Below are 27,677 nucleotides of genomic sequence, written 5' to 3' on the forward strand. Positions count from 1 at the left end.
ATTAATATTTCAAAGAACCTGGGCTTAGTTTCACTGATTTTTTTCTACTGATATATGTTCTCTGTTTCATTTATTTTTAAATGCTCTGATTTTTATTATTCCCTATCTTCTACTGATTTGGGGTTTTGTTTGTTCTTTTTCTAATTCCTTTAGGTGTGCTGTTAGATTGTTTATTTGAAATTTTTCTTGTTTTTTCAGGTAGGCCTGTAGTGCTATAACCTCTTAGTACTACTTTTGCTCTATCCCATAATTTTTGGCATGTCTGGTTTTCATTTTCATTTGTCTCCAGGTAGTTTTTGATTTCTCCTTTCATTTATTCATTGACCCAATAATTGTTCAGTAGCATTTTGTTTATTCTCCACACATTTATTGCTTTCCAGCTTTCTTCTTGTCGTTGATATCTAGTTTTGTACTGTTCTGATCAAAAATGATGCTTGGTATTATTTCAGTCTTCTTAAATTTATTGAGACTTATTTTGTGGCCTCAGATGTGATCTATCGAGGAGAATATTCCATGTGCATGTGAAAAGAATGTGTTTTCTGCAGTTTTGGATGGAATCTTCTGTATATTTCCACTAAGTCTATCTGGTCTAATGTGTCATTTAAGGCCAATGTTTCCTTATTGATCTTCTGTTTGGATGATCTATCCATTGGTGTAAGTGGAGTGTTAAAGTCCCCTACAATTACTGTGTAACTGTCAGTATCTTCTTTTATATCTGTTAACAGTTGCTTTGTATATTTAGGTGCTCCTATGTTGGGTGCATAGATATATACAGGGGTTATATCCTCTGGTTGGATTGTTCCCTTGATCACTATGTAGTGCCCTTCTTTGTCTCTTGTTACAGTTTTTGTTTTAAAGTCTATTTTTTTCTAATATAAGTATTGCTACCCCAGCTTTTTTTTCACTGCCTCTGGATGGAGTATGTTTTCCATCCCTTCTCTTACAGTCTGTGAGTGTCTTTAGGTCCAAAGTGTGCCTCTTATATGAAGCATATATATAGGTCTTGTTTTTTTATCCTTTCAGCCACCTGGTGTCTTTGATTGGAGTATTTAGTCCATTGACATTTAAAGCAGCTATTGATAATGATGTACTTATTACTATTTTGTTACTTTTTTTCTGGGTGTTTTAGTAGTTATTCTCTGTTCCTTTCTTCGTCTCTTGCTGTCTTCCATTTTGATTTGATGGCTTTCTTTAATATTATATTTGGGTTCCTTTCACTTTATTGTGTGTATTTATTATAGTTTTCTGGTTTGTGATTACCATGTGGTTCATATATAAAAACCTACGTAAATAACAATCTATACTAAATTGGTGGTCTCTTAAGTTTGACCTCTCACTAAAAGCCCTACAGTTTTACTCCCTTCCACATGTTTGATGTTTTTGATATAATATTTAACTTCTTTTGTGTGTGTGTGTATCCCTTAACCACTTATGATAGAGATAGATATTTTTAGTACTTTTGTCTTTTCACCTTCATACTAGCTTTATATGTGGTTGATCCACTACGTTTACTGTATATTTGCCTTTACCAGTGATATTTTTTTTCTTTGACATTTTTCTTATTCCTATGTGTGGTCTTTTATTTTCCACTTAAATAAGTCCCTTTATCATTTCTTGTGAGGCCAGTTCACTGGTGATAAATTCCTTTACATTTTTCTTGTCTGAAAAACTCTTTCTCTCTCCTTACATTCTGAATGTTAACCTTGCTGGGCAGAGTAGTCCTGGCTTATGCATTTATTTTTTCCTTTCAGCTCTTTGAATATATAATACCACTCCCTTCTATCCTGTAAAACTTCTGCTGAGAAGTCAGCTGGTAGCCTTGTGGGGTTCCCTTTGTATGTAATTGGTTGCCACTCTCTTGCAGTTTTTAGAATTCTCTCTTTATCTTTAATTCTTGACATTTTAATTATAATGTGTCTTGGTGTGGGCCTCTTTGGGTTCGTCTTGTTTGGTGCTCTCTGTTCTTCCTGTAACTGGATGTCTGTTTCCTTGCTTAGGTTAAGGAAATTTTCAGTTATTATTTCTTCAAATAGGTTCTCTTCCCCTTGTCTCTCTCTTCTCCTTCTGAGACACCTATAATATGGCTGTTAGTATGCTGATGTTGTCCCAGAGGTCCCTTAGACTGTCTTCATTCTTTTTAATTCTTTTTTTATTTTTGTTCTGCTTGGGTGATTTCCTCTACTCTTTCATCCAGATCACTTATCCGTTCTTCTGTGACATTTACTCTGCTGTTGATTCCCTCTGGTGAATTTTTCATTTCCATTATTGTATTCTTCAGTTCTGATTGGTTCTTTCTTATATTTTCCAGTTCTTTGTGGAAGTTCTCACTGTGTTCATATAAACTTCTTGCAAGATCAGTGAGCACCCTTAAGAATATTAATTTGTACTTATGAGGCCCAGCAATATGCTTCCCTCTTGTTACCTGTTTAAATGTTTCAGGAGTTTCCCTGGTGTTGTATTCATATGCCTTTCTGTTGTGGTGGTGTTGCTTTTGCTGTGGGTGCATAGGCAGGCTAAGCTGGACCCAGGCTGTACAGTTGTAAGGGTCAGACATGTGTCAATGCTGTTGTTACTTTATTGGGTGAAGCCTGCCCAAGCATGGATGGCTGCAAGGTCAAATAGCACACAACTACTGCTGTTTTGCTATTTAGTGAGTCAGGCCCCCAGTGTGGCTGGTTGCTAGGCTCCGGGGCTCACAATTGCGGCAGGGCCCAGGTGGCTTTCTGTAGCATGCAGCTTTTATCACCTCTCTCAGGATCTCAGGAGCACAGATGATTCGGGGCAGGCCCAGGTACAGCACCACATAATCTTTTCAGTCTTGGAAAGTGGGATAGATCCTCTTGTGGTTGTTTGACCAAAACTCAGTGTTCTTGAAAGGAATATAACTGAATCAAGAGTCCCACAACGTATCATTCAAAATGTCTAGGATAAAATCCAAAATTATTAGACACACACACACACCAAGAAAATGTGTCCTATACTCAAGATAAAATGGAGAAGACTGACAATAAAATAACAGTGATAATAGAATAAACAGATAAAAAGTTTGAAAGATCTCTTATAACTATAAGCAAGGAAATAAAGAAAAATTTTCTCACCCTCAATTAAAATGCTAATTAATGTTATCATCAAAACATAAGTGATAAAAAGAACCAAATGGAAAATCTAAAACTAAAATCTATAATACATTAAATTAATTATTAGATGAGCTTTACAGATGTTTGAATATGACAAAGAAAGACTTGGTCAGTTTGAAGATAGATCAATAGAAATTTTCCAACGTAAAGAACAGAAAAAATTCAAAAAATATACAGAATCTCAGGAACCTGTGCAACAATATCATAAGGTGATTGGAGTGCCAAAAAGGGACAAGAGAGTGGGCAAAAAATATGTGAGGAAATAACAGACAAAAATTACTCAAATTTAGACAAAGACAAGCAAAATAAATAGAAACAATACCACACTTAAACATTTTGTAGTTAAAAGTCAGTCAAAGATACAGAGAAAATTTGAAAACCATCAGATAAAAATGGCATATTACCTATAGGGGAATAATAGTTCAAATGACTGCTGACTACTCATCAGAAATAATGGAAACCAGAAAATACTAAAATGAAATACTTAAAGAGCTAAAAAGAAAAAGAAAATTTAAACCCTGTCAATCCAGTATTCTATATCCAGACTTCCACCTGTTTATATAAATAAAGTTTGATTGGAACACACTCCTGCCAATTTGTTTATGTATTATCTATGGTTACTTTCATACTACAATGGCAGAGATGAGTAGTCACAACAGAGAGCATATGGCCCTCAAAGTCTAAGTATTTGTTATCTGAACACTTTAAGAAAAGGGCTTGCCAACCCCAGTTTAAAGCAAAAATTATAATATTGATGGTAGGTTTATAATACACTTAGATATTACATATGTGATAACTATAGCATAAAAGAAGGAAAGAGGGTTAAATAGCCATCTATGATGGTAATGTTCTTGTATTTTTTATTGAGGTATAATTGACATATTACATTATATAAGTTTCATGTGTACAGCACAATGATTTAATATTTTTATACATTGTGAATGTTCTGTTCTTTAAAAAAAATTATAGTATCTATTTTAAGAAACCTTAAAAATTGAAGAATGCACATTGTAATCTCAGGAGAAATTAGTAAAAAAACCAGTCAGGTGTCAATAGCAATTTACAATTCTAAAAAATTCCAGTAATTCAGAAGAAGGAAGGAAAGGAGAAACTGAGGAATATAAAACAGAGGGACAAACAGAAAACAATTTTTAAAAATGCTATTATTCCAGAAGAAAATAATAAAAGAGGAAGAGTAGAATATAAACTGAGCAGAAGAACAGGAAACAAATGATAGAATTGTTGACATAAACCCACCATATCAATAATTACATTACATTTTAATGAACTAAACATTCCAATTTAAAAAGCAGAATGTACTTAGACATATACAGAACATTCCATCCAAAAGCAACAAAGTGCACATTCTTCTCAAGTACACAGGGAAAATTCACTAGGATAGATCATATGTTAGGCCACAAAACAAGTATTAATAAATTTAAGAAGACTGAAATCATATCAAGCATCTTTTTTGACCACAATGGTATGAATATAGAAATCAATTACAAGAAAGAAACTGGAAAATTCACAAATTTGGAGATTAAACAACACGCTACTGAACAACCATGGGTCAAAGAAGAAACCAGAAGAGAAAGTAAAAACTACCTTCAGAAAATTGAAAATGGAAATACAACATACCATAACATATGGGATGCAGGGAAAGCAGTCTAGGAAGGAAGCTCATAGCAATAAATGCCATCAAGAAACAAGAAATTTCTCAAATAAACCACCTAAGTTTATACCTCAAGGACCTAGAAAAAGGAGAACAAATGAAGCCCAAACTTTGTTTGTCTTTAGTTCATCAAATCAATTCCAACTCTTAGCAACCCTGTGCACAGCAGAGCTGAACCCTGCCCAGTCTTTTTGTGTCATCCTCTCACCTTCTGGCACTATATCAGATAATGCTCAACTGGTATTCACAGAGTTTTCATGGCCAATTTTTTTGGAAGTTTGTGCCCAGGTCCTTCTTCATAGTCTAACTTAGTCTGGAGGCTCCACTGAAACTTGTCCACCATGGGTGACCCTGCTGTTGTTTAAAGTACTGGTGGCATAGCTTTCAGTATCACAGCAACATGCAGTTGCCGCAGTATGACAACTGACAGACAGGTGGTGTACTTCCCAGAACAGGAAACAAACCCAGGCCATGGTGATGAGAGTGCCAAATCTTGAGCGCTAGATCACCAGGGCTGGCTCCAAAGTTAGTAGAAAGTTCGAAATAACAAAGATCAGAGCAGAAATAAGTGAAATTGAGACTAACAGACAATAGAAAAGATTAATGAAACTAAAAACGGATTTTTTTAAGAAAGATAAACAAAATTGACAAACTTTTAAATACAGTCACTAAGAACAAAATGAGAGGACTCAAATAAATAAAATCTAAAATAAAAGAGGAGATATTAAAAACGATATCAAAAAAATACTAAGGATCATGAGACTACTATGAACAACCATATACCAAAAAATTGGACACCTTAAAGAAGTGGATAAATTCCTAGAAACATACAACCTACCAAGACTGAATAATGAAGAAATAGAGTCTGAATAAACTGATAACTAACAAGGAAATTGAATCAGTAACTAAAAATCTCACAGAAAACAAAAGTCTAGGACCAGATGGTTTGTCTGGTGAGTTCTACCAAACATTCAAAAAAGATTTAATACCTATTCTCCTCAGACTATTCCGAAATATTGAAGAGGATGGGGTGCTTCCTAAATCATTCTACAAGGCCAACATTACCCTGATACCAAAACCAGAGAAGGACAACATAAAAAAGGAGAATTACAGGCCAATATCACTGATGAACATAGATGCAAAAATCCTCAAGAAAATATGAGCAAGTTGAATGCAACAATACATTTAAAGAATCATACACCCTGATCAAGTGGGATTTATTCCAGGGGTAGAGGGACCGTTCAACATCTGCAAATCAATCAATGTGATACACCACATTAACAAAATGAAGGATAAAAATCATATGATCATCTCAAGAGATGATAAAATAGAAAAAACATTTGACAAAAATCAACATTTATTCACGATAAAAACTCTCATAAACGTGCGTATAGAGGAAACATACCTCAACGTAATAAAGGCCATATGTGATAAGCCCATAGCTAAGATATTCAAGAATGAAATGCTGAAAGCTTTTCCTCTAAGATAAGAAACAAGAAAAGGGTGATCAATCTTACTGCTTTTATTCAACATAGTACTAGAAGTCTTAGCCAAAACAATTTAGCAAGAGAAAGAGGTAAAAGGCATCAGAATCAGTAAAGAAGAAATAAAACAGTCACTACTTGCAGATGATATATTATAGATAGAAAACCCTAAAGACCTCATCAAAACTGCTAGAGCTACAATAAATTCAGCAAAGTTACATGATACAAAAACCAACATTCAAAAATCAGTCATGGGGGCCAGCACAGTGGCGTAGTTGTTAAGTTCATGCACTCTGCTTCTGCGACCCTGGGTTCGCAGGTTCACATCCCGGGCACAGTCCTATGCACAGCCCATCAAACCATGCTGTGGAGGAGTCCCATATAAAGTAGAGGAAGATGGGCACAGATGTTAGCCCAGGGTCAATCTTCCTCAGCAAAAAAGAGGAGGATTGGAAACAGATGTTAGTTCAGAACTAATCTTCCTCACAGAAAAAAAAAATCAGTCACATTCCAACACACTAATAAGGAACTATCACAAATAGAAATTAAGAAAACAATCCCATTTACAATGGCATCAAAAAGAATAAATTACCTAGGATTAAATGTAACGAAGGAGGTGAAAGACCTGCATGCTGAAAAGCATAAGACATTGATGAAGAAATTGAAGAAGACACAATAAATGGAAAAATAGTCTGTGCTCACAGATAGGTAGAAATACTATTGTTAAAATATCCATAATACTCAAAGCCATCTACAGATTCAATGCAATCCCTATCAAGATTCTAATGGCATTTTTAACAGAAATAGAACAAACAATCCTAAAATTTGCATGGCATCATAAAATATTCTTAAAAGTCAAAGGAATCTTGAGAAAGAAGAACAAGCCTGGAAAAATCATATTTCCTGATTTCAAACTATATTACAAAGCTACAGTTATTAAAATAGCGTAGTATTGGCATAGAAACAGACATGTAGATCAATGAAACAGAATAGCGAGCCAAGAAATAAACCGAAGCATATATGGTCATTTAGTTTACAACAAAGGAGCCAAGGATACACAACAGGGAAAGGATAGTCTCTTCAATAAATTGTGTTTGGAAAACTGGCCAGCCACACAGAAAAGAATGAAACTGGACCACTATCTTATACCACACACAAAAATTAATTCAAAATGAATTTAAGACTTGAATATTAGAGCTAGAAGATAGGAGATATGCTCCTTGACCTCAGTCTCGGGGATTAATTTTTGGATTGAACACCAACATAGGGGGCAACAAAAGTGAAAGAAAGTAAGTGGAACTACAGCAAACTGAAAAACTTCTGTACACCAAAGGAAATCATCAACAGAATGAAAATGCAACCTACTGAATGGGAGAAAATATTTTCAAATCATATATCTGATAAAGAGTTAATATCCAAAATATGTAAAGAACTCACACATCTCAATATAAGAAAAAAGAACTGATTAAAAAATGGGCAGAGGATCTGAATAGACGTTTTTCCATTAGAAAAACAAATGGGCAACAGGTACATGAAAAGGTGGTCAACATCACTAATCACCAGGGAAACACAAATCAAACCACAATGAGGTATCACCTCACACCTGTTAGAATGGCTCTTATCAAAAGACAGGAGATAACAGGTATTGGCAAGGATGCAGATAAAAGAAAATCCTTGTGCACTGTTGGTGGGAATGTAAATTGGTGCAGCCACTATGGAAAACAGTATGGCAGTTCCTTGAAAAATTGAAAATAGAACTACTATATGATCCAGCAATTCCACTTCTGGGCATATATCTGAAGGGAACAAAGTCAGTGTCTCAAGGAGATATCTTGACTCCCATGCTCATTGCAGGACTATTTACAATAACCAAGACGTGGAAGTAATCCAAGTGTCTGTTGACAGATAAATAGATAAGGAAAATATGGCATATATATATATATATACAGTGAAATATTCTTCAGCCATATAAAGAAGGAAATCCTGCCATTTACAACATCATGGATGAAACTTTAGGGCATTATTATAAGTGAAATAAATCAGACAAAGACAAATATTGTATAATATTACTTATGTGTGGAATTTTAAAACAGCTGAACTCATGGAAGCAAAGAGAAGAATGATCACTGCCAAGTCTGGGATTGGGGGAAATGAGGACATGTTGGCCAAAGGTACAAACTTCCTGTTTTAAAGGATGAATAATTTCTGGGGATCTAATACATAATATTGTGACTGTAATTAACAATAGTGTATTATATACTTCAAAGTTGCTCAGAGAGTAAATATTAAATGTTCTACCACAACAAAGGTAATTATGTGAGATAATGGATGTATTAACTAATCTTATTCTGTTAATCATTTCATAATATACATGTTTATGAAATCATCACAGTGTATATCTTAAACTTCGAAAACATTATACTGCAATTTGATCTCAATAAAGCTGTAAAAATAATTTTAAAAGAAAAAAATGGAGAGAAGAAGAAAAATTTCTCAAGGCACTTTTAAAGCCAGCGTAATTATAATGGTAAAACCTGAAAAAGACATTAGAAAAAATGAAAATAACAAAACAGTGAGATAATATTAAGGCATTGTTAGACAGACAGAAGTTAAAACACTTTTCTCAGGCCGGCCCCGTGGCTTAGCGGTTAAGTGCGCACGCTCCACTACTTTCGGCCCGGGGTTCGGATCCCGGGCGCACACCGACGCACGGCTTCTCCGGCCATGCTGAGGCCGCGTCCCACATACAGCAACTAGAAGGATGTGCAGCTATGGCATACAACTATCTACTGGGGCGTTAGGGGAAATATAAATAAATAAATAAATAAAACACTTTTCTCCAACAAACCTAGAATTCAGCAAATGCTAGCAGTTCTAGAAATAAATGGAAATGACATCAGATAGACAACAAATTCAAGAAAGAATGAAGAACATCAGAATGCATTAGTAGGTCAAAATCGTTTTTTAAAAGTTTTAAAAACTGTTTCTATTTGTATACATATATGTTTAAGTCTCCTTAAAACTATTGGCTTTTCAGAGTAAAAATAATAACATAGAACTAAAACATATGACAACAAGAGCACATGGGGTGCAAGGGTGTAAATGGAAACATATTGCTATAAATTTCAAATTTTTCTTGAAGTAATAAGATAATTTTAGCATATACTGTGACAAGTTAAAAATGCATTTTGTAATCTCACAATCAACCACCATAAAAAAAAGAACAACAAGAAAAAAAGAAGCATAAGTAAAATGTCAAGAGGCATAAATATAAAATCATCAGAGGAGATAAAATGAAACTGTACCAAACAATTGATAAAGTCAGTCAGGAAAGAATAAATACTAAAAGAAATCACAAATAAGAATCAAATGCCAGGATGATAGACAATACATATATATAGAAATTTAAGGTAAATGTAGATGAAATAAGCTTCCCAATTAAAAAAAATAGTCTCACAATTAAAGATTATCAGACTTGATAAAAAGGCAAGAAGCAACTATATGTTAAATTTACAAGTTGAAATTCAAAGATGCAAAATGATTTACCATGCGTGCTTTAACCATAAGAAAGCTAGTATGGCTCCATTAATGACAGAAATGTGGACTTCAGGAAAAAAAATGTATTACCAGAGATTAAAAAGGGTACTTCATAATGATAAAGGGATCCATTAATCACAGAGACATTACAGTGCAAAATGTATGCCTCCAGTAACAAATATTCCAAACACAAGGTAGAATTTCACAGTGAGACCTGTAGACAAATCTATTAGGCACTTTAAATACCTAGTACACAGTTCTTAAGTTTTTGCTTTGAAGTGTGCTAATTAAACTTCTAACATCTAAACTCTTCAGTGAAGCCACTTTGCTCATAGACACTTTTATATTATGGGATCCATTTGAGGGAAAAGTAGCCCTGAAACCTGAATTGAGCTGGTAACGTTCAGGCGGAAGCACGGACAGGGACACTGGAAGCTGAGGACGGTAACCTCGGTTATAGATATTTGTAAGTGCTTTGAAAACTGTAAAATACCGAAGAAAAGAGAGATGGCCTGTAATTCTCCAGTCCAGCCAGAGGTAAACCTGGATTAGGGAGGATCTTATTCAAAAACACTTACTTTCAAGATCCAGATAGTGTAGAAAACAAACTGATAACTTAAACCTTCAGCCCAAACTTCAACCTTGGGAGCAGAAGCATCATTCTGAAGGAAGGCATAAAAACTGAAAAGACTAAAGGGCAACAGTAGAACCCTGAGGAACATCAACATTTAAGTTACATGGAAGGAGGGATAGAGAGCAGAGAATATGGAGAACAGATACACAGAGAGAAAGGAGGGAAACTAGATTGTCCCTAGAAGAAAACATAGGCAGTACACTCAGACATCAGTCTTAGAAGGATATTTTTGAATGCCATATCTGCTCAGGCAAGGGAAACAAAATAAAAAATAAAGAAATGAGACTACATCAGACTAAAGAGTTTCTGCAAGGCAAAGGAAACTATGAACGAAACAAAAAGACAACTCACTAACTTGGAGAAAATATTTGCAAATCATGTATCCGACAAGGGGTTAATCTCCAAAATATATAAAGAACTCATACAACTCAACAACAAAAAACAAACCAACCCATCAAACAATGGGCAGAAGATATGAACAGACACTTTTCCAAAGAATATATATGGATGGCCAATAGACACATGAAAAGATGTTCAACATCACTAGTCAGCAAGGAAATGCAAATCAAAACTACAATAAGATATCACCTTGCACCTGTTAGAATGGCTATAATTACCAAGATAAAAAATAACAAATGTTGGAGAGGATGTGGAGAAAAGGGAACCCTCATACACTACTGGTGGGAATGCAAACTGGTGCAGCCACTACAGAAAACAGTATGGAGATTTCTCAAAAAACTAAAAACTGAAACGCCATATGACCCAGCTATACCACCACTGGGTATTTATCCAAAGAGCTTGAAATCAACAATTCTAAGAGACTTATGCACCCCTAGAATCATTGTAGCATTATTCACAAAAGCCAAGACAAGGAAGCAACCCAAGTGCCCATCGACTGATGAATGGATAAAGAACATGTGGTATATATATACACAATGGAATACTACTTGGCCATAAAAAAGACAAAATAGTCCCATTCACAACAACATGGATGGAACTTGAGGGTATTATGTTAAGTGAGATAAGCCAGACAGAGAAAGACAAACACCACATGACTTCACTCAGATGTGGAAGATAAATAAATACACGGATAAAGAGAACAGATTAGTGGTTACCAGAGGGGAAGGAATTTGGGGGGTGGGCAGAAGGAGTAAAGAGACACATATATATGGTGACTGACAAATAATAATGTACAACTGAAATTTCACAATGTTATAAACTATTATGACACCAGTGAAAAAATACAAATAAAAAACTAGGAGACTGTCCTGTCACTGAAGTGGGAAGTGAGTATATCCATATGGAAGACATTCTTAAGGTTATAAAATTAATCCTGGAAAACATTCATTGGGTTTAATAATATGGAGGTCATCTATGGCTTTGACTAAAATGTATCACTGGAAGGGAAGATATTTTTCAATGGTTGATGAATAAGAGATTGATTAGGAAATGTTTACATAAGTATAATCAACTTCTTCCAGGATTTTGAATCTGAGGGTATGGATAAGACAGGATTAAACAAAGAGGGGTCAAGATTTAGGGAGGGTGGTTTTTTGTTTTGTTTTTTAGGATGTAATATAATTGAGTAAGTTTGAATGCTAATGGAAAGAGGCCAGTAGGGAGGGAGAAAATAAAGAAAAAGAAAAAGGAAGAAATGATTATTTGAGGAGGATTCCAGAAACAGTGAGAGGAAAGAGATCCATGCCACAGGCAGAAAGATGTACTTTAGATAAAGAGAGAGCCCTTCTCCAAAACAAAGGCATGAAAGATAAATCAAAGGGTGTGGATGTAGCAAATGTGTAAATCAAGTGGAGGGAATTGAGGGAGTTCCCTTCCAAAGGTTCTGATTTTCTCTGTCACGTGGAAGCCCAAGTCACCCGAGAAAAAGACCATGGTGAAGAATTGGAAGGGGAGATGACAGAGCTGAAAGAGTCATTGTTAAGCATGTTAGAGCAAGCTGAGTTAGGTTATAAAGCATGATTTTTGGGCAGGATTGAGGATACATCTGGGATTGGTGATAATACCGACCTGCTGGGCTGTATGGTCCTTTCCAGAAGGGATCAGTAGCTCAAGGGCAGATAGGAAGGAAGGAAACTGGTGGATTGGATTTTTGACAAGTAAGTGAAACAGATAGTTGGAGAGGCAGGAGGGTATAGGATACTAGTTAAGTGTTAAGAGTAATAAAACATACACTGGAAAGCAGGGAAATGGATAGCAGATTGGGCTAATGGACAGGCAGAGTGTGGAGCTATCAATGTCCTGAAACTCCTGTGGGACTGTAAACAATATTACATTTATAAAATTGTATCAACAAACGAGAAGGAAAGGAGCATGTGATCAGAGGGTGAGAATGCCTGAGTTATGATTGTGCGAGATGTGTAGAAGGCTAGACAATCTATAATTCTACAACAGTAATAGCTGATAATCTAAGATTCCTAAGGAGGAGTATAGATGAAATATCACTCACCTTGGGAATTACATATTCTCTGAACTTAACGTCCTGAGTCACTGCATGGGGCAGATTGAAGGGGATGAGGTCAATGTATCTCTGGATCTCGTGAACCACAGCATCCGTATAGGGCATGTGGCTCCTGTCCTGCATGCATGGGCTTCAGTGTTTGCCAACCACACGATCAATCTCTTCCTGGACTTTAGCTGGCAAGGTAGGAATCAGAATTTATGTGAAATAGAAAAGATTTTTAATTTGATCTTCTTAATCATGGTTACATTGTAGTAGGAGATGGGGAGAAGGGAAAACTATGTATGGCTACCTCCATAAGAAAAAAAAGAAACAGAATTTCAGTTTCCTGGGAAAATTGGAATCTCATTAGAGACCTAAATATATATGCATATAAAACAAAACTGTACCATGAAATTCCTTTTCCAACTCTGATTTTCTATTTTGTATACTTTTGTTTGATAGACTGAAGGATCTGCGATCTTGAAGGCTCACTACAGACAATGAGGTTTAACCACTTTGTGTATACCAGTTTTTGTTTTAAATATGTAAGTTCCAAGAAAGAAGGAACTACACAGTGCAGTAAATGCTTCACTAATATAACAAGTGAATAATATGTTTAGTAGACTCAGTACATAGGAACAAGACACAAGTTAACATTTATTTAGAGTGCAAAATATGACAGCCATGATGCACTACTTGTTATATTACTTTATAATTCCCCAAAATAGTTCGACATGTTGGGTATTATTTCGTGCATCTTGAAAATGAGGAAATAGGTTTGTAAAAGTAAATATATTTCTTATTTCTTAATGACATCCAGGTATTATGTGGTCTTTCTCACTCCCAAACACGCAATCTTAGAAATTGAATAAGATTACTGAAAATAATTTGTATTATCGAGTTATATTTTTCCTTTTCTGCAAAATTTATCATATTAATAATGTATAGTTTAAGTAGTTAAAACAAATACTATTAACTTTTTGGTATAAGAGAAAAGTCTATGAATGTTAGGAAGTATTATTATCTCACTTAAACCGATGAGGGACCAAGATATGATAGACGTAGTCACGAGTCTGAGGTCACACAGCTACTTACTGGTAGGGTCAGACTATGAAGACTGTTGCTAGAGTCTATAGCCCGTTTTTTCCAACACCATGTTGCTACTTTGGTCAAATGGTATTTATCTACTACCTGAAGAATGAGTCTTTGTAATGGAGCATGTGAACATTCTGTGGTTTGATAGCTATAAAGAAGAAAATTTTAGGGATTTCAGAGAAGTTTTAAACTTCACCTTCTCAGCTGAGAGGCTGTAAGTTTTGTTTGTTTGTTTGTTTTTTGTGAGGAAGATTAGCCCTGAGCTAACATCTGTTGCCAATCCTCCTCTTTATTGCTAGGGAAGATTGGGTCTGGGCTAACATCTGTGCCCATCTTCCTCTACTTTATATGGGATGCTGCCACAACATAGCTTGACAAGCGGTGCATGTGTCCACGCCCGGGATCCGAAACTGAGAACCCCAGGCCACTGAACTTAACCACTATGCTGCTGGGCCGGCCCAAGAGGCTGCAGTTTTATCTAGAAGAGAGTGGTTATGTAAAGTGGTTAAGAACTAATTATAAAATCAGAATGTTCAGTAAAATAACACAGTAAGATATGAAGATGAGAAGAAAGAAAAAGAAAATATAAATGCATATGGTGCAAGAAAAAATCCAAATGGAAAATGAAAATGGAAGCATGGGGAAATGTGACACAAGAAGGGCGTTTGCAATGTATACAAGATTTACCAGTTTGGAGAAAAATGTCATGTACTATTTGTAATCATAATCAACATAGGTTTCATAAGAGTTAGTGAAATTATTTGGCTGAAAGAGTCGGTTACATGAAAGAAACATAGCACCATCATATCCCACAAAGTATGTGAGTGAAAGAATTTTGAGACTATGTTTCTAGACGGTACCATTTGGAAAGCATCTCCTGTTAATAAGGGGAGGGCAGAAGGACCTTTAACAAGGTAGAGACATGTGGTGCTGATGTCATGGAGATGAGCTTTGAGAGCTTTAATTGTACTAAAATTGTCATAATGACCCAGAACACAAAAACATGATATAGTGGTGAAGTAAATATCCTCTTAGATGAGGACTCCAAAAAAACAAAAGGAGGGGGCCGGCCCTGTGGCTTAGTGGTTAAGTGCGCACGCTCCACTACTGGCGGCCCGGGTTTGGATCCCGGGCGTGCACCAACGCACAGCTTCTCCGGCCATGCTGAGGCCACATCCCACATACAGCAACTAAAAGGATATGCAACTATGACATACAACTATCTACTGGGGCTTTGGGGGAAAAAAATGGAGGAGGATTGGCAATAGATGTTAGCTCAGAGCCAGTCTTCCTCAGCAAAAAGAGGAGGATTAGCATGGGTGTTAGCTCAGGGCTGATCTTCCTCACAAAATAAATAAATAAATAAATAAATAAATAAATAAATAAATAAATACATACATACATACATAAATACATAAATACATAAATACATAAATACATAAATAAAAGAATGGCTAAAATTGAAAAAAAAAAAAGGAGGAAAAACGGAAACGTTGCACATGCAAGAGAAATTATGTTTGTGAGTAAAAACTTGTTTGCCCAAATTGATATATTTTAAAAGAATTTTTTGTTTGTGTATAACTTTTTTATTTGGAGAGTGGGTCTCTGATAGAGAAAGATTGTCATCTTCTTGAGTCAATCCTTACACTGCAAATGAATTTGAGTAGAAATATCTTTTAAGAGAAATATATATATCTTCACATGGAAAGCGTATCAAATGACATCTTTCTTAGAGAAAGAAGGTTAATTCTTTCCAGATCTTAAGACAACTGAGTTTACCGCATCTGTCCCGACCCAAAGCAAGAAGACTCCGCCATAGCAGAGAGAACAATGACCTCTGCTCTTCAAATCTCTGCTACTGTTTAAATATTTCATTCTCTTTTTGGTCTACAATCGAATTTGAATTAAATTCACCCGAGGATAAGAAAATGTACTAACAATGGGAAATTGTCTTGTACATTGCCTAGGCAGGTAAAGAGTGGGATACGTATCAGTGTTGCCTGCCAATTTCCACCTGGAATTTCACCCTGCCCATCATCTATGATCATACCTGTGATCTCTGGATGCTTCAGCAGGAGCAGGAGTCCACATCTCAGGGTTGTTCTCATTGTCTCTGTTCCCGCGGTAAACACATCCAATACAGTAGAGATCAAGTTGTCCATGGTAAATTCAGACTGTTTATTGTGTTTTTCCTAGCAACGATGTGTTAGAATCACTTGATAAATAAAAACCCTTGGAGAAAACATAAAAATTTCAATATAGCATCATTATTTGCTCAATTTGCTTATTTGCCAAATTACGCCAGATATTAGAGAGTGCTGTAGCTAAAGGTAAAGTTAGATGAGTTGTTAGGATTCTTCAAATTGTTAAAATATAAACAGAGTTACAAACTTCCAACAAGTCCTTTCTGATTCCTCACTTTCTCACCCACCAGAACCGATCAGTTTCTCCATAATTTCTTTCAAACTTAATTTTTATCAAGTCATGACTGCTGCTCACTGTCAATTCCAGCATCTACTGTCTATTTTATCATGTTTAAATTCCTCATTCGAGCCTCCAGAGCCACTCACCCCCAAACTGAATCACTATCCCTAACCCCATCAGTCATTATACTCATGACATTGCCTCAATTACAATCAAGATAATCCTTTTGAAAATTCTACACCCTTGATCACTGCGCTTATCATTCCCTGGACCTATTCGTCATCTCTGTTGATCTAAGCCCAAGTTTCCTCAAAACGTACCTCATCAGTGAAGATTTCCTAGTGTCTTTCCAAGGGCAAGCCTTTCTAGATGTCTATCCATTCCTGTGTTCCCTCATTTGTTACATCTTCCATTCATGGAACCAATTTTATAAATGATAATATGTTGTCTATTGTTAATCTTGAATGTGTGTGTATTTCAGTCTGCCTCCAAATATAGAACCAGCTTTAACATGGTAAACATAAAACCTTCTAAGTTATTTTCAGTGAGAATCTAGAAATATATCAAGACATCCAATAAAGTTTCACAAGCAATAGGCTCCAGATGCAGTTAATACGTCTTTAGGAAGGGGTATTTGTTTAAATATCCCAATTTCACTGGGAAGAACAAAGCTAATCCAGCAGTCACATCACTCAGAAAGATGAAGTAGCAAATCAATGTCACATGATACCTTCTCCATTTTAATCAGGAAGTAGTCAATAAAGTCTCGAGGGTTATTAAGGTCCAGGGATTCCTGGTGTTCTTTTATTTTCTCCAAAATAAACTTTCGTTGGTCAGCAACGTTTTTAAATAATGTATTATGACTTCCTGGGAGATAATGCATTAAAAAAGGGAAAGCGTTGCAGAGCTGAAAGAGGAAAGAATTATTTATTAATTCACTTGGCAAACTTTTACAGACCCATATTACATATCACACCCTTTGCTATATGCTGAGTAGATAAAATAAATAAGACATGATTCCTGCACTAGAACATACTTGCAGTTTGAAGAAGGAACTAATAAAATGGCCAGAGTTGCAGTATGCACAAGTTACAAAGCAATTTCAAAATTATTTAACTTTATTTCCTAACCATAGCTCTCTGAAGAAATTAAGCAGCATACCACCTCTTTGCAAATGAGGAGATGGAGGTTCAGAAACGTTAGTCAAGTAGTCTAAAACATTAAACAATGATGGAGCTAGAACATTAAGATAGATGGAGTTAGTGTTCATCCCAGTTGAGTTAATCTCATAATTTTATGATCCATACAGAATTTTAGTTGTTAATGATTGCACAATGTAGGTTACTAACATTTTCTGACAGGGTACTATAGTAAATAATACATTTTACATCACCATCCTCTTCATCTCTAGATATAAAAATCAGAAAAAAAGTTTCTCGGAAAAATACCTTGCTACAATTGATGCATTATGACATTATATTTTTTCTTTCTATTACTATATTTCATGTTTTAAATTTCATTCTAACACATTAAATTGATTTGATAACTCACTAAATGATTACAAATGATAGTTTGATATCATTTCTTCATCCATTTTGAAATAGGGCAAAGGGATGGCATAGGCATGAACAATAGATTAGCTCGAAAATTACTTTTTATTTAAAGAGAAACGACGTTACCTGTATCCAGGCAGTGTTTGCAATTCTGAAGTTTTCATGAAAATAATTTAGCAAGGTTAGAAATTTCTCATCACTGTACTCAAAACGACTCTGGAAAATAATGGAGCAGATCACGTTGCACGGAGCACAGCCCAGCAGGAAAGTAGGATCACAGGGCGATGCTAAAAATAGCGTAAGTTAAAAGTTAAAGCAACATTTTCATATAAATCTTAAGTTGACTGTTTACAATAATTGAAAAAGGTTGACTTCTAAGATTTGTTAAGTATAAGGACTATCTGGACATGCCATCATCACTATAAACTCAACATGCCTAAAATAAAATTTGTTCTGTTTCCCTAAACAAAACTATCTAATCCAGTCCAACGAATTTATTAATTTCCCCCAAGTATTCTCCTATTTACATCATCCTCCAAATAAGAGCCACAAAGTAATTCACAATAAGGAAGTCATTTAAAAATAACTTTAAATTGTAATATTTAGCTCTCATTGTGGATACTTCTTCACGATGCCCACTGGAAACTGAACAACATAATAGGAAAACCAGGAGACTTGAAATCATAGTTTACGAAACATAGTTGAAAAATTTGGGTGTGCTCTTCTTGCAGAAGAGAAGAATAATGAGAGAAATCAGAGTTACACTCAGATCGTTGAAAAAACTTGTTATAATATTGGAAACAGGCTTCCTAAATGTAATAAAGAATATGACTCCTGGGGCCTGCCCGGAGACAGCAGTTAAGTTCCAGTGCTCTGCCTTGGCGGCCCAGGGTTCGCAGGTTCGGATCCCGGGCTCGGACCAATGCGCCGCTTATCAGGCCATGCTGTGGTGGCATCCCATATAAAGTAGAGGAAGATGGGCACGGGTGTTAGCCCAGGGCCAATCTTCCTCAGCAAAAGAGAAGGATTGGCAACAGATATTAGCTCAGGGTTAATCTTCCTCATACACACAAAAAAGAACATGACTCCATTTTTTGGTGTTTGGCTGCTGACAGATTTTAAACCTCCCCTTTTCTTTTTCTGCTCATATTTGCACAAGGTGATAAAAAAGCTCAAGTGTTCCTTCCTTTGGCACAAGCAGGAAGTTTGAACCATGAAGCCCTGGCCTGTACATGGGAACACTCATCTCCACCCCACCCCCTAACCACCATAAAAACCTCAAGCCAGCACCCTTTCCCTGCTCTCTCAAGCCGTTTTTGAATCTGCTTAGGAGCAGACCTATCCTCCACAGAAAGCCTCATTATGTGAGTAATAAACTTTTTCATATCTGATTGGGGTGTGTGTGATACCATCCTGCCTCGTGAGGGGACCACCACAACACAATAATTCCAAAAAGAATAAACTTATCAGGGATCAAAAAGTAAAAATTACAAAGGAAAAAGATTCTGCTCTACACGTGGAAGAAACTTCCAACAGTTAGAGTTATCCAGTAATGGAATGGTTACCCCAAGGCTGTGAGGTCCCCATAGCTAGGTGGAATCAAGCAGAGTCTGGGTGATCACAGGTCAGGAGCTGAGAAAAGGTCATATTCACTATGGGAAAAGCTGAACCAGTTAATTATAAGTTCTGCTTGAAATATAAATTAAGTGCACAAAATCACTTCCTAGATAGTATGTATCAAAATCCAATATTTTTTGATTTACTAATTCATTTCCAAAATTTTATTCTAAGAAAGTAGTCAGAGATATGTAATGATTAATATGGATTATATTTTTTATGTTAATAGCAACAAAGAACCAAAAACAGTCTATCTCGCCAAAAATAAAGACTGGTTAAATAAATTATGGTACATGCAAAATAATGGAATACTGTACAATTTCGTTAGTAATGTTCTTGATAAACATTTAAAAACTAAACATGTAGAATATTTATTTACTATAAGTTTAAACATAAGGTTATGAAACCAAATATGCAGTATAAGCCTGGTGTTCTTATCCCTGCTTCTGCCAGGTGCCCCACCCATTCCTAGGTAATATGCATCAAACAATGTTTATTGACATTCTACTGCCATTTCCAGAAATTTATTCCAAGGAAGAAAACAGAATCATGCCAATATTTGTAATAATTAATAATTGCATTTTTTTAATATTAATGTCAGAAAAGAAAGGAATCAACCTATCTGGACAATATTACAACATTAGTTTTAAAATGCAATGACAGTTTACTATATAGAATATAGTATTATTCAGTCAACAATATTCTTAAAAAATTTTAAATATTGAGGTTAAAAAACCACATATATCTGATGATCCTGATCTTACTCCTTCTCTGCCAAGTCTTCTGCCCACCTCTTTCTCCTCTACTCACTTTCCCATCCTGCATATGCAAACACACATACACACACCGAGAACATTTGTGCTACTGTGGCTCTCTTTCTGACACCCACTCTCCTCTAGGTGAGTTGTAAGGCACCCCTATGCATTGAGAAGTATTTTGTGTGAATTCTTCCAGTGAACCACCAATGCTTTTTTTCCCCAGTTTTATTGAGATATAATTGACAGGCACCACTCTGTAAGTTTAAGAGGCACAGCACAATGACTTGGCATACATATATTGCGACATGCTTGCAACGTTTCTCAAAAAGTCACTAGACAAATTACCTAGTTTTTCAAAATACTGTGGCCAAAACAACCAGTTGATTACCTAAATCCGTGTTCTCCTCTTCCTCCTGTGCACACAGATAAGCACACTTCCCAGCTTTACTCTACAGGGCATGGCCCTGTGACTGAGTTATAGCTTACAAAATGTGAAAGAAGTTTTGTGTGCCACTGCTATACCTGGCCTATTAAAAACAGTATTTGATCTTTTCCTTGTTCTTTGCTCCTCCACTACCATGCAAAGATGAATCCTGAAAGACACTGGAAGCCACATGCTGAAGACATCAAAGCCCTTATCAACCTGTTACCTGAAAAGGCTGTTATGCCAACCACTTCACCTCTTACTACTGTTATGTCAGCAAAAAGTAAACCTCTGTTGTGCTTGAGCCATCATATCTCTCTGTACTCTAACTGTAATAGCATTTAGTCTACCCAAATTATTACTGTTAATTACGTGAAGAAATACATACCATTGGTTTTTTTTTAATGCTTCCACCAGACACAAGGCTTCCTCTTGAATTCTGTCTTCAATAGTCTTCTTCCCCATCCCCATATTCCGCAAAACCATGAGAGAGAAACGCCGAGTTTGCTTCCATCTTTCTCCACTGCTCAAAACAATTCCTATCAGGATAAAAAAACATAGAATAACTTCCAACACCATGAATTCTAGCTGAGAGTCTTTATCTCAGGAAATAATGACACTTAAGCAGGGATGTAAATATAGTGGTGTCAGCCTCAGGAACTTCCATTGAGCCCTACTTTACCTGTGTCCTGTCTTAACAAAACCTAGCATCTTACTGTCAAGACTCTTGGTTTTACATATTACTAAACTCTTCTTCATCCATTAGCTCTTCTAAACCACAGAATACTGTTATGAACCAAGTGTTTTGTCCCTGTTTTACTGATGAGGATGCTTAAGATCATGGAGGCAAAATGCTTGATCTATGATCACATAGCTATTAAATCATGATGAGTCCAAGTCATAGGTTAAGTTTTCAGGGCTGACTTTTGTGCATTATAAGGGAAGTGCAGGAGAAGGAACAAATGGAGTCATTCATCAAGAGAAAGAGATAGCACTTGTGCATTGGAAGGAAGTGCATGAAAATCTATTCCTCAGAGAATGGACACAGCCACAGCCCTTCTCATTTTAACCTTCCCCTCTATTTGTTAAATCTCTTCCATGAAATGTGGTCTTAACACCAAGGAAGTTCAATATCAGACTTCCAGAGCCAAGACAGGATCAGGGGAAAAAACAATACTCATGAGAAAATTGTCCAGAAAGATCTTAAAGAACAATGTAGAAGAGGAAATGACCCCATTCAGGCTTTATCTATTTTTGCAGGAACCCAGTGACCCACCAGATGATGGGACAGTTTAAGGTCAGCTCCAAAAACAAATGGAAGATAGTTCAAGTACTTAATTTAAAAAGCTTTATCTAATATCAATTCCAAGGCCATACACACGATGTGCTTCTCAGTGATCCTCTTCTCAGAGCATATTTGTGCTTTATGCTCTATATTCTACAGGATTCAAACATTTCTTATGCTTTTTAGAAAAATGGAAGATTTAAGGCAAGGTTGGAAATATTCAAAACCCTGTTGGTTCCATGCATACTATGCAAGCTTCCTACAATAGTCTCTTGACAACCATGACTAAGGCAAGAAAGCAAAATGATTGGAGAATATGATAATTTAGTCATTTTCCTGTCTTTTCTTTCCTCTCTGTCTGGTTTTCATGATCTTAACTGGTCATAGTTTAAAATGAACATGGCTTAATCACAAATTCGTAGAAGATTAGTGGTTAGATGGTTTGGTTTCATTGCATTTAATGTTTCATAGGGATAGTGTGCCACCTTCATATTTTGAAATATGGATTAATGATCCTATAGAGAAATATTTGGAATAGGGTGTTTCCATAAATTTCTCTAAATACTTATAATTTCTCAATTTTTCACTCTGCTTGGAGTCTCTGCAACTTACACACTCACACCCATTCCTCAAATGGAAGCATACCTAATCCCTGGGTCATTTTGTCAAACACTGGGAAATAGCCTCTGCCAGAAAATTCCTCTCTTAGATCAATCAGAGCTTCCTTCACCACTTCATATCCATTAAACACCACGGTGGGCTTCATGCCAAAATACAGAGTGAACACAGGGCCATAATCTTCTACTAGCTGGAAAAGGAACAGGAGATGCAAGAATAGTGAGAATTTCACAACTAAAAATGTAGGTAAGTGAGAGAAATATCTTTAAACTTATCAAAGAGACATTTTAATATTCATTCACCCATTATAGAAGATTTCCGCTCCTAGACCCAGTAATTTAATAAGAAATCACATTTCTTAAATGGTAACTGTCATTATATTATTAGTAATATTGCTATTATTATTATCATCAATAGTTATCCTTTCTTCAGCTCCTACTATGTGACAGGCAATATCATGGATTTTATTCATATTATTTTATCAATTTTTTTCTGCCAAACCTATAATCAATCCAAATTTTCCTTCCTTCCTGTAGTTACAATAAATGAAATGTTCTCCTCCTGTCTAAAGGAAGTTCCTCCATCTTACCCCGTGTGGAGACTGATAATCATCCCTCATTGCCCACTTTCCACATCTTTTTAGTACCAGACAACTCTAAGTTTTAATAATACATAAGGACATGTCAATGTAGTCACAGACATTTCCCAGATTCCCTGTGTGGTCATGTGGCTTAGTTTCCATGAACTGATGCTAGCAGAAGTGATGTGTGCTAATCCTAAACTTGCATAAATGGTAATTGTATGCCCTCAATTTCTCCCCCTACCCATGGATTGAAATGACAGCATGGAGATGGCCCCTCTGTCACTATGCAAATGAGAACAAGAGCCAAGGGGCACAGGATGGTAAACTACAAGACTGAGGAAAACTGGTTCTCTGAAGGACCTCATGGAAGAGAGGAAGCCCACCAACATCTACCTCTATATCATTATGTGAGATAGACATAAACTCTTGTCTTCTTTAAGCCATTGTATTAATGGGATCTTTCTGTCATGGCAGCTTTTTTGACATACAAAATAATATAAGACTTATACTGTTTTCACTTGTCCAATGTTTGAGTCCTTCTGCAACCTTACAATTCATTCTCCGTAAAGCAATCAGAGTGACCTTTTCACAACCCAAAGGTTAACGTGACAGTCCTTTAGACACATTAGTGGCATCACATTGATCTTATCCTAAAGACAAATGTTCTTAAAATCCTTTTAAGACCTGCATGTTCTTGCTCTTGTTTCCCTCTCCAATCCCATGTTTTTACTTACCCTTTGGGCTTCAACCATATTGGTCCGCTTTCAGAGATGCCAACAAGTAATTATCCTCTATGTTGAAAAAGCCTGAAACAAACTTTTAGCTGCATTTTATTTGGTTAATGCCTAATCATTCTTTAGATCTCAGCTCCAACTTAACTTCCTCAGAGAAACCTTTCCTGACCGCTCTCAGCTCTAGTCCTCCAAGCTACATAACCTCTTTCTACCATGTCCCTGTTACCTGGTTTGTTATCATATACTTATTTACATGATTGCTTCATAAATACATGCCCTCCCTTTAGACGGTAAGTTCCATAATGCTAGTGTCTTTTTTCTCATTCATCATTGAAACTCTGCAGCATCTAACATAGTGCCTAATGCAAATGAGACAGTATAGGGACGGGACTCTGATCCTCACCCTTTGTCACCTCATCAGGCACATCCCAGCAGGAGTTGAGATAAGCTACCTTACAACAGCAAAACTTCCCCCAAGCGATTGACCCCCCAACTCCTGGAGGCCAGTGAAGCCTCGAGATGACCACTATACGACCTTCCTGGGGCAGCGGTAGTGAGCAACACAGCCATGTTAGACCTACTGGGCAGGCGCAGGGACAGCAACACACAGGGCAGGAGCAGCAGACAGCACTAGAAAGAGGGAAGCAGAACGCCTCTGGAGCAGAGAATCCTCTAACCAGTCTGCTCCCTTCACCCCATAAAAGACTCAGGATGGCTCCCTTCAGGGAGCCAGCCAGAGAGCCTCTTCTCCTGGTCTCCCTTGCGCTCAAGCATAAGCCCCAGTAAAACCTTGTCTGAGACTTTTGTTTTGCCTCTTGTCATTTCTATCACCCGGAAACCCTAAGAACCTAGAGTCAGTACCATATTCTTGGCAACCAAGAAGGGACCCCATGGGGACGTTTCCCTAGAAGGAGACTCCAGGGGCATACGTGTGGGCTGGACACGATTCCTTCATGGGTGACAAGCAACCACCTGAACCTTTGTTTCAGTGTCACTGCAATTGGTGACTCTTCCTCCAGCCTCCCCCGGGGGCTCCCTTTGCCCCCTATCAGACAACGTTTTCTTCTTTCCTCTGTTCTCTGTCTCTCCTTTTCTATTTCTCCAGCTGTCATTGCTAGCAGCCACCTGAATAGACACCTGTGAGAGACGAATTGAAACGGTGGGCTCCCCGGGCCTGATCAACACGGTGGGTCGTGAGCTGGTTGCATCTCCTCATTGACCCTTGGTAGACTTGGCGGCCTTTCAGGTGGTGGACGGGTTGCACCTCTCCACCGATTTCAGTATTCTGGAATAGGAAGCCTTCCTTGGTACTCTGGCTAACCAGTGTCTTGTCACTTTGTTTTACGTTCCTCAATATTTTTCAACCCTATGCTCCCACGCTGAAAGAGAAGAATTTTCTAATCTCTTCTGTCACCTTTCTGACCACTCCTGTGGTCAGAAGGATCTCATTGCTGCTGCCTGTGTGAAAAATGGTTGAATAATACATGGGTCCGGGCCCTCTACAGCCTGAAATGCCAGTCTTCTCACTCTTTATTTGTTTTGTAAAGCACGTTGTCTCTTGTTTCTCAGTCGAGAGGAAATTTGGTCTTGATATAAGTAGGACCTGGTCTTGGTGTAAGGTAGAGGAAATCAAAAGGACTATTGAGGTTTGGTCCTGGTGGTCCTCGAAGCTACCTCCCCTCTGTGCCCTTGTCTGTCCTTCCCTCTTCTGTTGTTTCTATTCACAGCCCATTTGGGATCCAGAATAGTCTTATATCCATATAGACGCTTGGTCTCAAGGTTTACATCCAGCCCAGGATCCCTGATTATAGGACATAAGATTTATCAATGACCCAAACATGGGAAATGCCATCTCCGGCGTCACAAAGGACTCCCCATTGGAGTGTATCATTTCTACTTGAGACCAATTCAAACTAGATAACATCCAAAAGAAAAAACTGATATTCTGTTATAACATTGCCTGGCCACTATGTAAGCCAGGGGACCAACAACTTTGATCAAAAATGGTTCCCTCAGCTATAACATCACCCTTCAGCTCAATCTGTTTTGTACATGGGAAGGGAAATGCAGGGAGATGCCCTATGTGCAGGCCTTTATGGAAGTATACCAAGATCCAAAGCTAAGAGATTCTTGCCAGTGTGCATGGCCTCCATTTCTAGACACCCCCCTCGAGAGAATCGGAACCAAACTTGCTAACAGACCCTCTTTTTCAGGCCCCAGCTAACTTACACCAGTGCAGCCCAACCCCAGTGTCTCTCTCCATCCCTGGGCGCTCACTTATCCCAGCCAAGTCCCCAAGGGAATGGCGCCTCCAGCGCCATCTCAGATGGGGTTGCAATCAGGTACCAAGCTGGCACTCTTCTATGCTTTGCTGACAGCCCAGGTGTGTTTTCCTCTCTGAGAGGTAGCAGATGGAAATGGGGGAATGACCAGGGTACATGTTCAGTTTCCCATGGGAAATCTGAGGGTGTGTCAAGTAAAGTTTGGTAGATTTTCAGATCCAGATAAATTCTGGGACAAATTAATTACCCTGAGTCTGACATTCTCACTATTCTGGCGGGACATTACTATGATCCTGGCCCACTGTTGCACCTCTGTGGAAAAGGACCACATACTAAGGAGGGCTAGAGAATATGCCAATAGTTTAATGGCCACAAACCCCAGCCACAATGTCTTTCCAGCAATGAGGATGTTGTACCCGGGCAAGATCCCTGTTGGGATTATGAAGATATTGTTGACAAGGGTAGGATGTGACACTATGCTACCTGCCTAGCGAAAGGGATGAAAAAGTGTATAATAAGCCTGAAAATTATGATAAAGTGAGGGAAGTTACTCAGGAAAGAGATGAGAACACAGTGGTTTTCTGAGTTGGGGAATCGTGTGTTTTGGAAAATATACTAACTCTGACCCAGAGTCTGCAGAGGGAAGAGCTTTGCTTGTCATGCACTTCATTACCCAGTCCATCCCAGACATCAGAAGGAAGTTACCAAAACTGGAGGCTGGACCCCAGATCCCAATGTTGACTATGGATTGCGGGAGGCCTTCAAGGTCTGTAACAATAGGTCAGGGAAGAGGAGGCTAATAAAGATAGGAGATTGTCTAAGAAAACACAGATTTTGTCTGCCTTGATTCATCTACCACATAAGGGTGACCCCAGGAGGCCCAGGAGACCAGACAATCGAAGGGAGAGATCTAGCCTCAGGTAGAACCAATGTGCACAAGGCAGGAGGGAGGGACAGTGGAAAAAGGGACGTCCCGATCGTCCTCAAGCAGGAAGACCAAGGGGCAACCTTAGTCAATCTCTGCTCCTTGCTAGCCTCTCAGACAACGGTAAGCACTCGACAATTGGCAAGGCAGGAGATCCTACCTGGCTCCAACTCACTCCATCACCATCACTCCAGCAGAGCCTCTGGTCAACCTTGACATGGCAGGTGGGAAGATTGAGTTCCTTACAGACACCAAAGCCACCTACTCTGTCCTGACCCAGCCTGTTGACCCCCTCTCCAGTCACAACTGCATGGTAATGGGGATAGATGGACCTCCAAAGGTAAGACAATTTACTTTCCCCCTTACTTGCAAGGCAAGGTCTACTACCATCACCGGCTCATTTCTCTATGTCCCTGTTGCCCATCCCTTTGCTAAGTAGAGACTTATTAAGCAA

At 37.5% G+C, this 27,677-nt stretch overlaps 1 protein-coding gene and 1 pseudogene across 1 annotated transcript in view; one reads left to right on the plus strand and one right to left on the minus strand.

Annotated features, from left to right (window-relative positions):
* LOC131407284 (cytochrome P450 2C9-like) overlaps positions 1-27,677 on the plus strand; it is a 556,896-nt pseudogene that overhangs the window by 430,275 nt on the left and 98,944 nt on the right.
* Positions 1-27,677, minus strand: part of LOC131407281 (cytochrome P450 2C21-like) — a 41,422-nt gene that overhangs the window by 8,474 nt on the left and 5,271 nt on the right. The window contains 6 exon segments of the mRNA XM_058543590.1: positions 12,932-13,119; positions 16,071-16,212; positions 17,175-17,351; positions 18,124-18,284; positions 21,159-21,335; positions 22,727-22,889. Of these exon segments, the coding sequence (XP_058399573.1) occupies positions 12,932-13,119; positions 16,071-16,212; positions 17,175-17,351; positions 18,124-18,284; positions 21,159-21,335; positions 22,727-22,889 (1,008 nt within the window).

The sequence above is a fragment of the Diceros bicornis genome, chromosome 6, assembly GCF_020826845.1.
Source record: "Diceros bicornis minor isolate mBicDic1 chromosome 6, mDicBic1.mat.cur, whole genome shotgun sequence".
NCBI classification, from domain to species: Eukaryota; Metazoa; Chordata; class Mammalia; order Perissodactyla; family Rhinocerotidae; genus Diceros; species Diceros bicornis.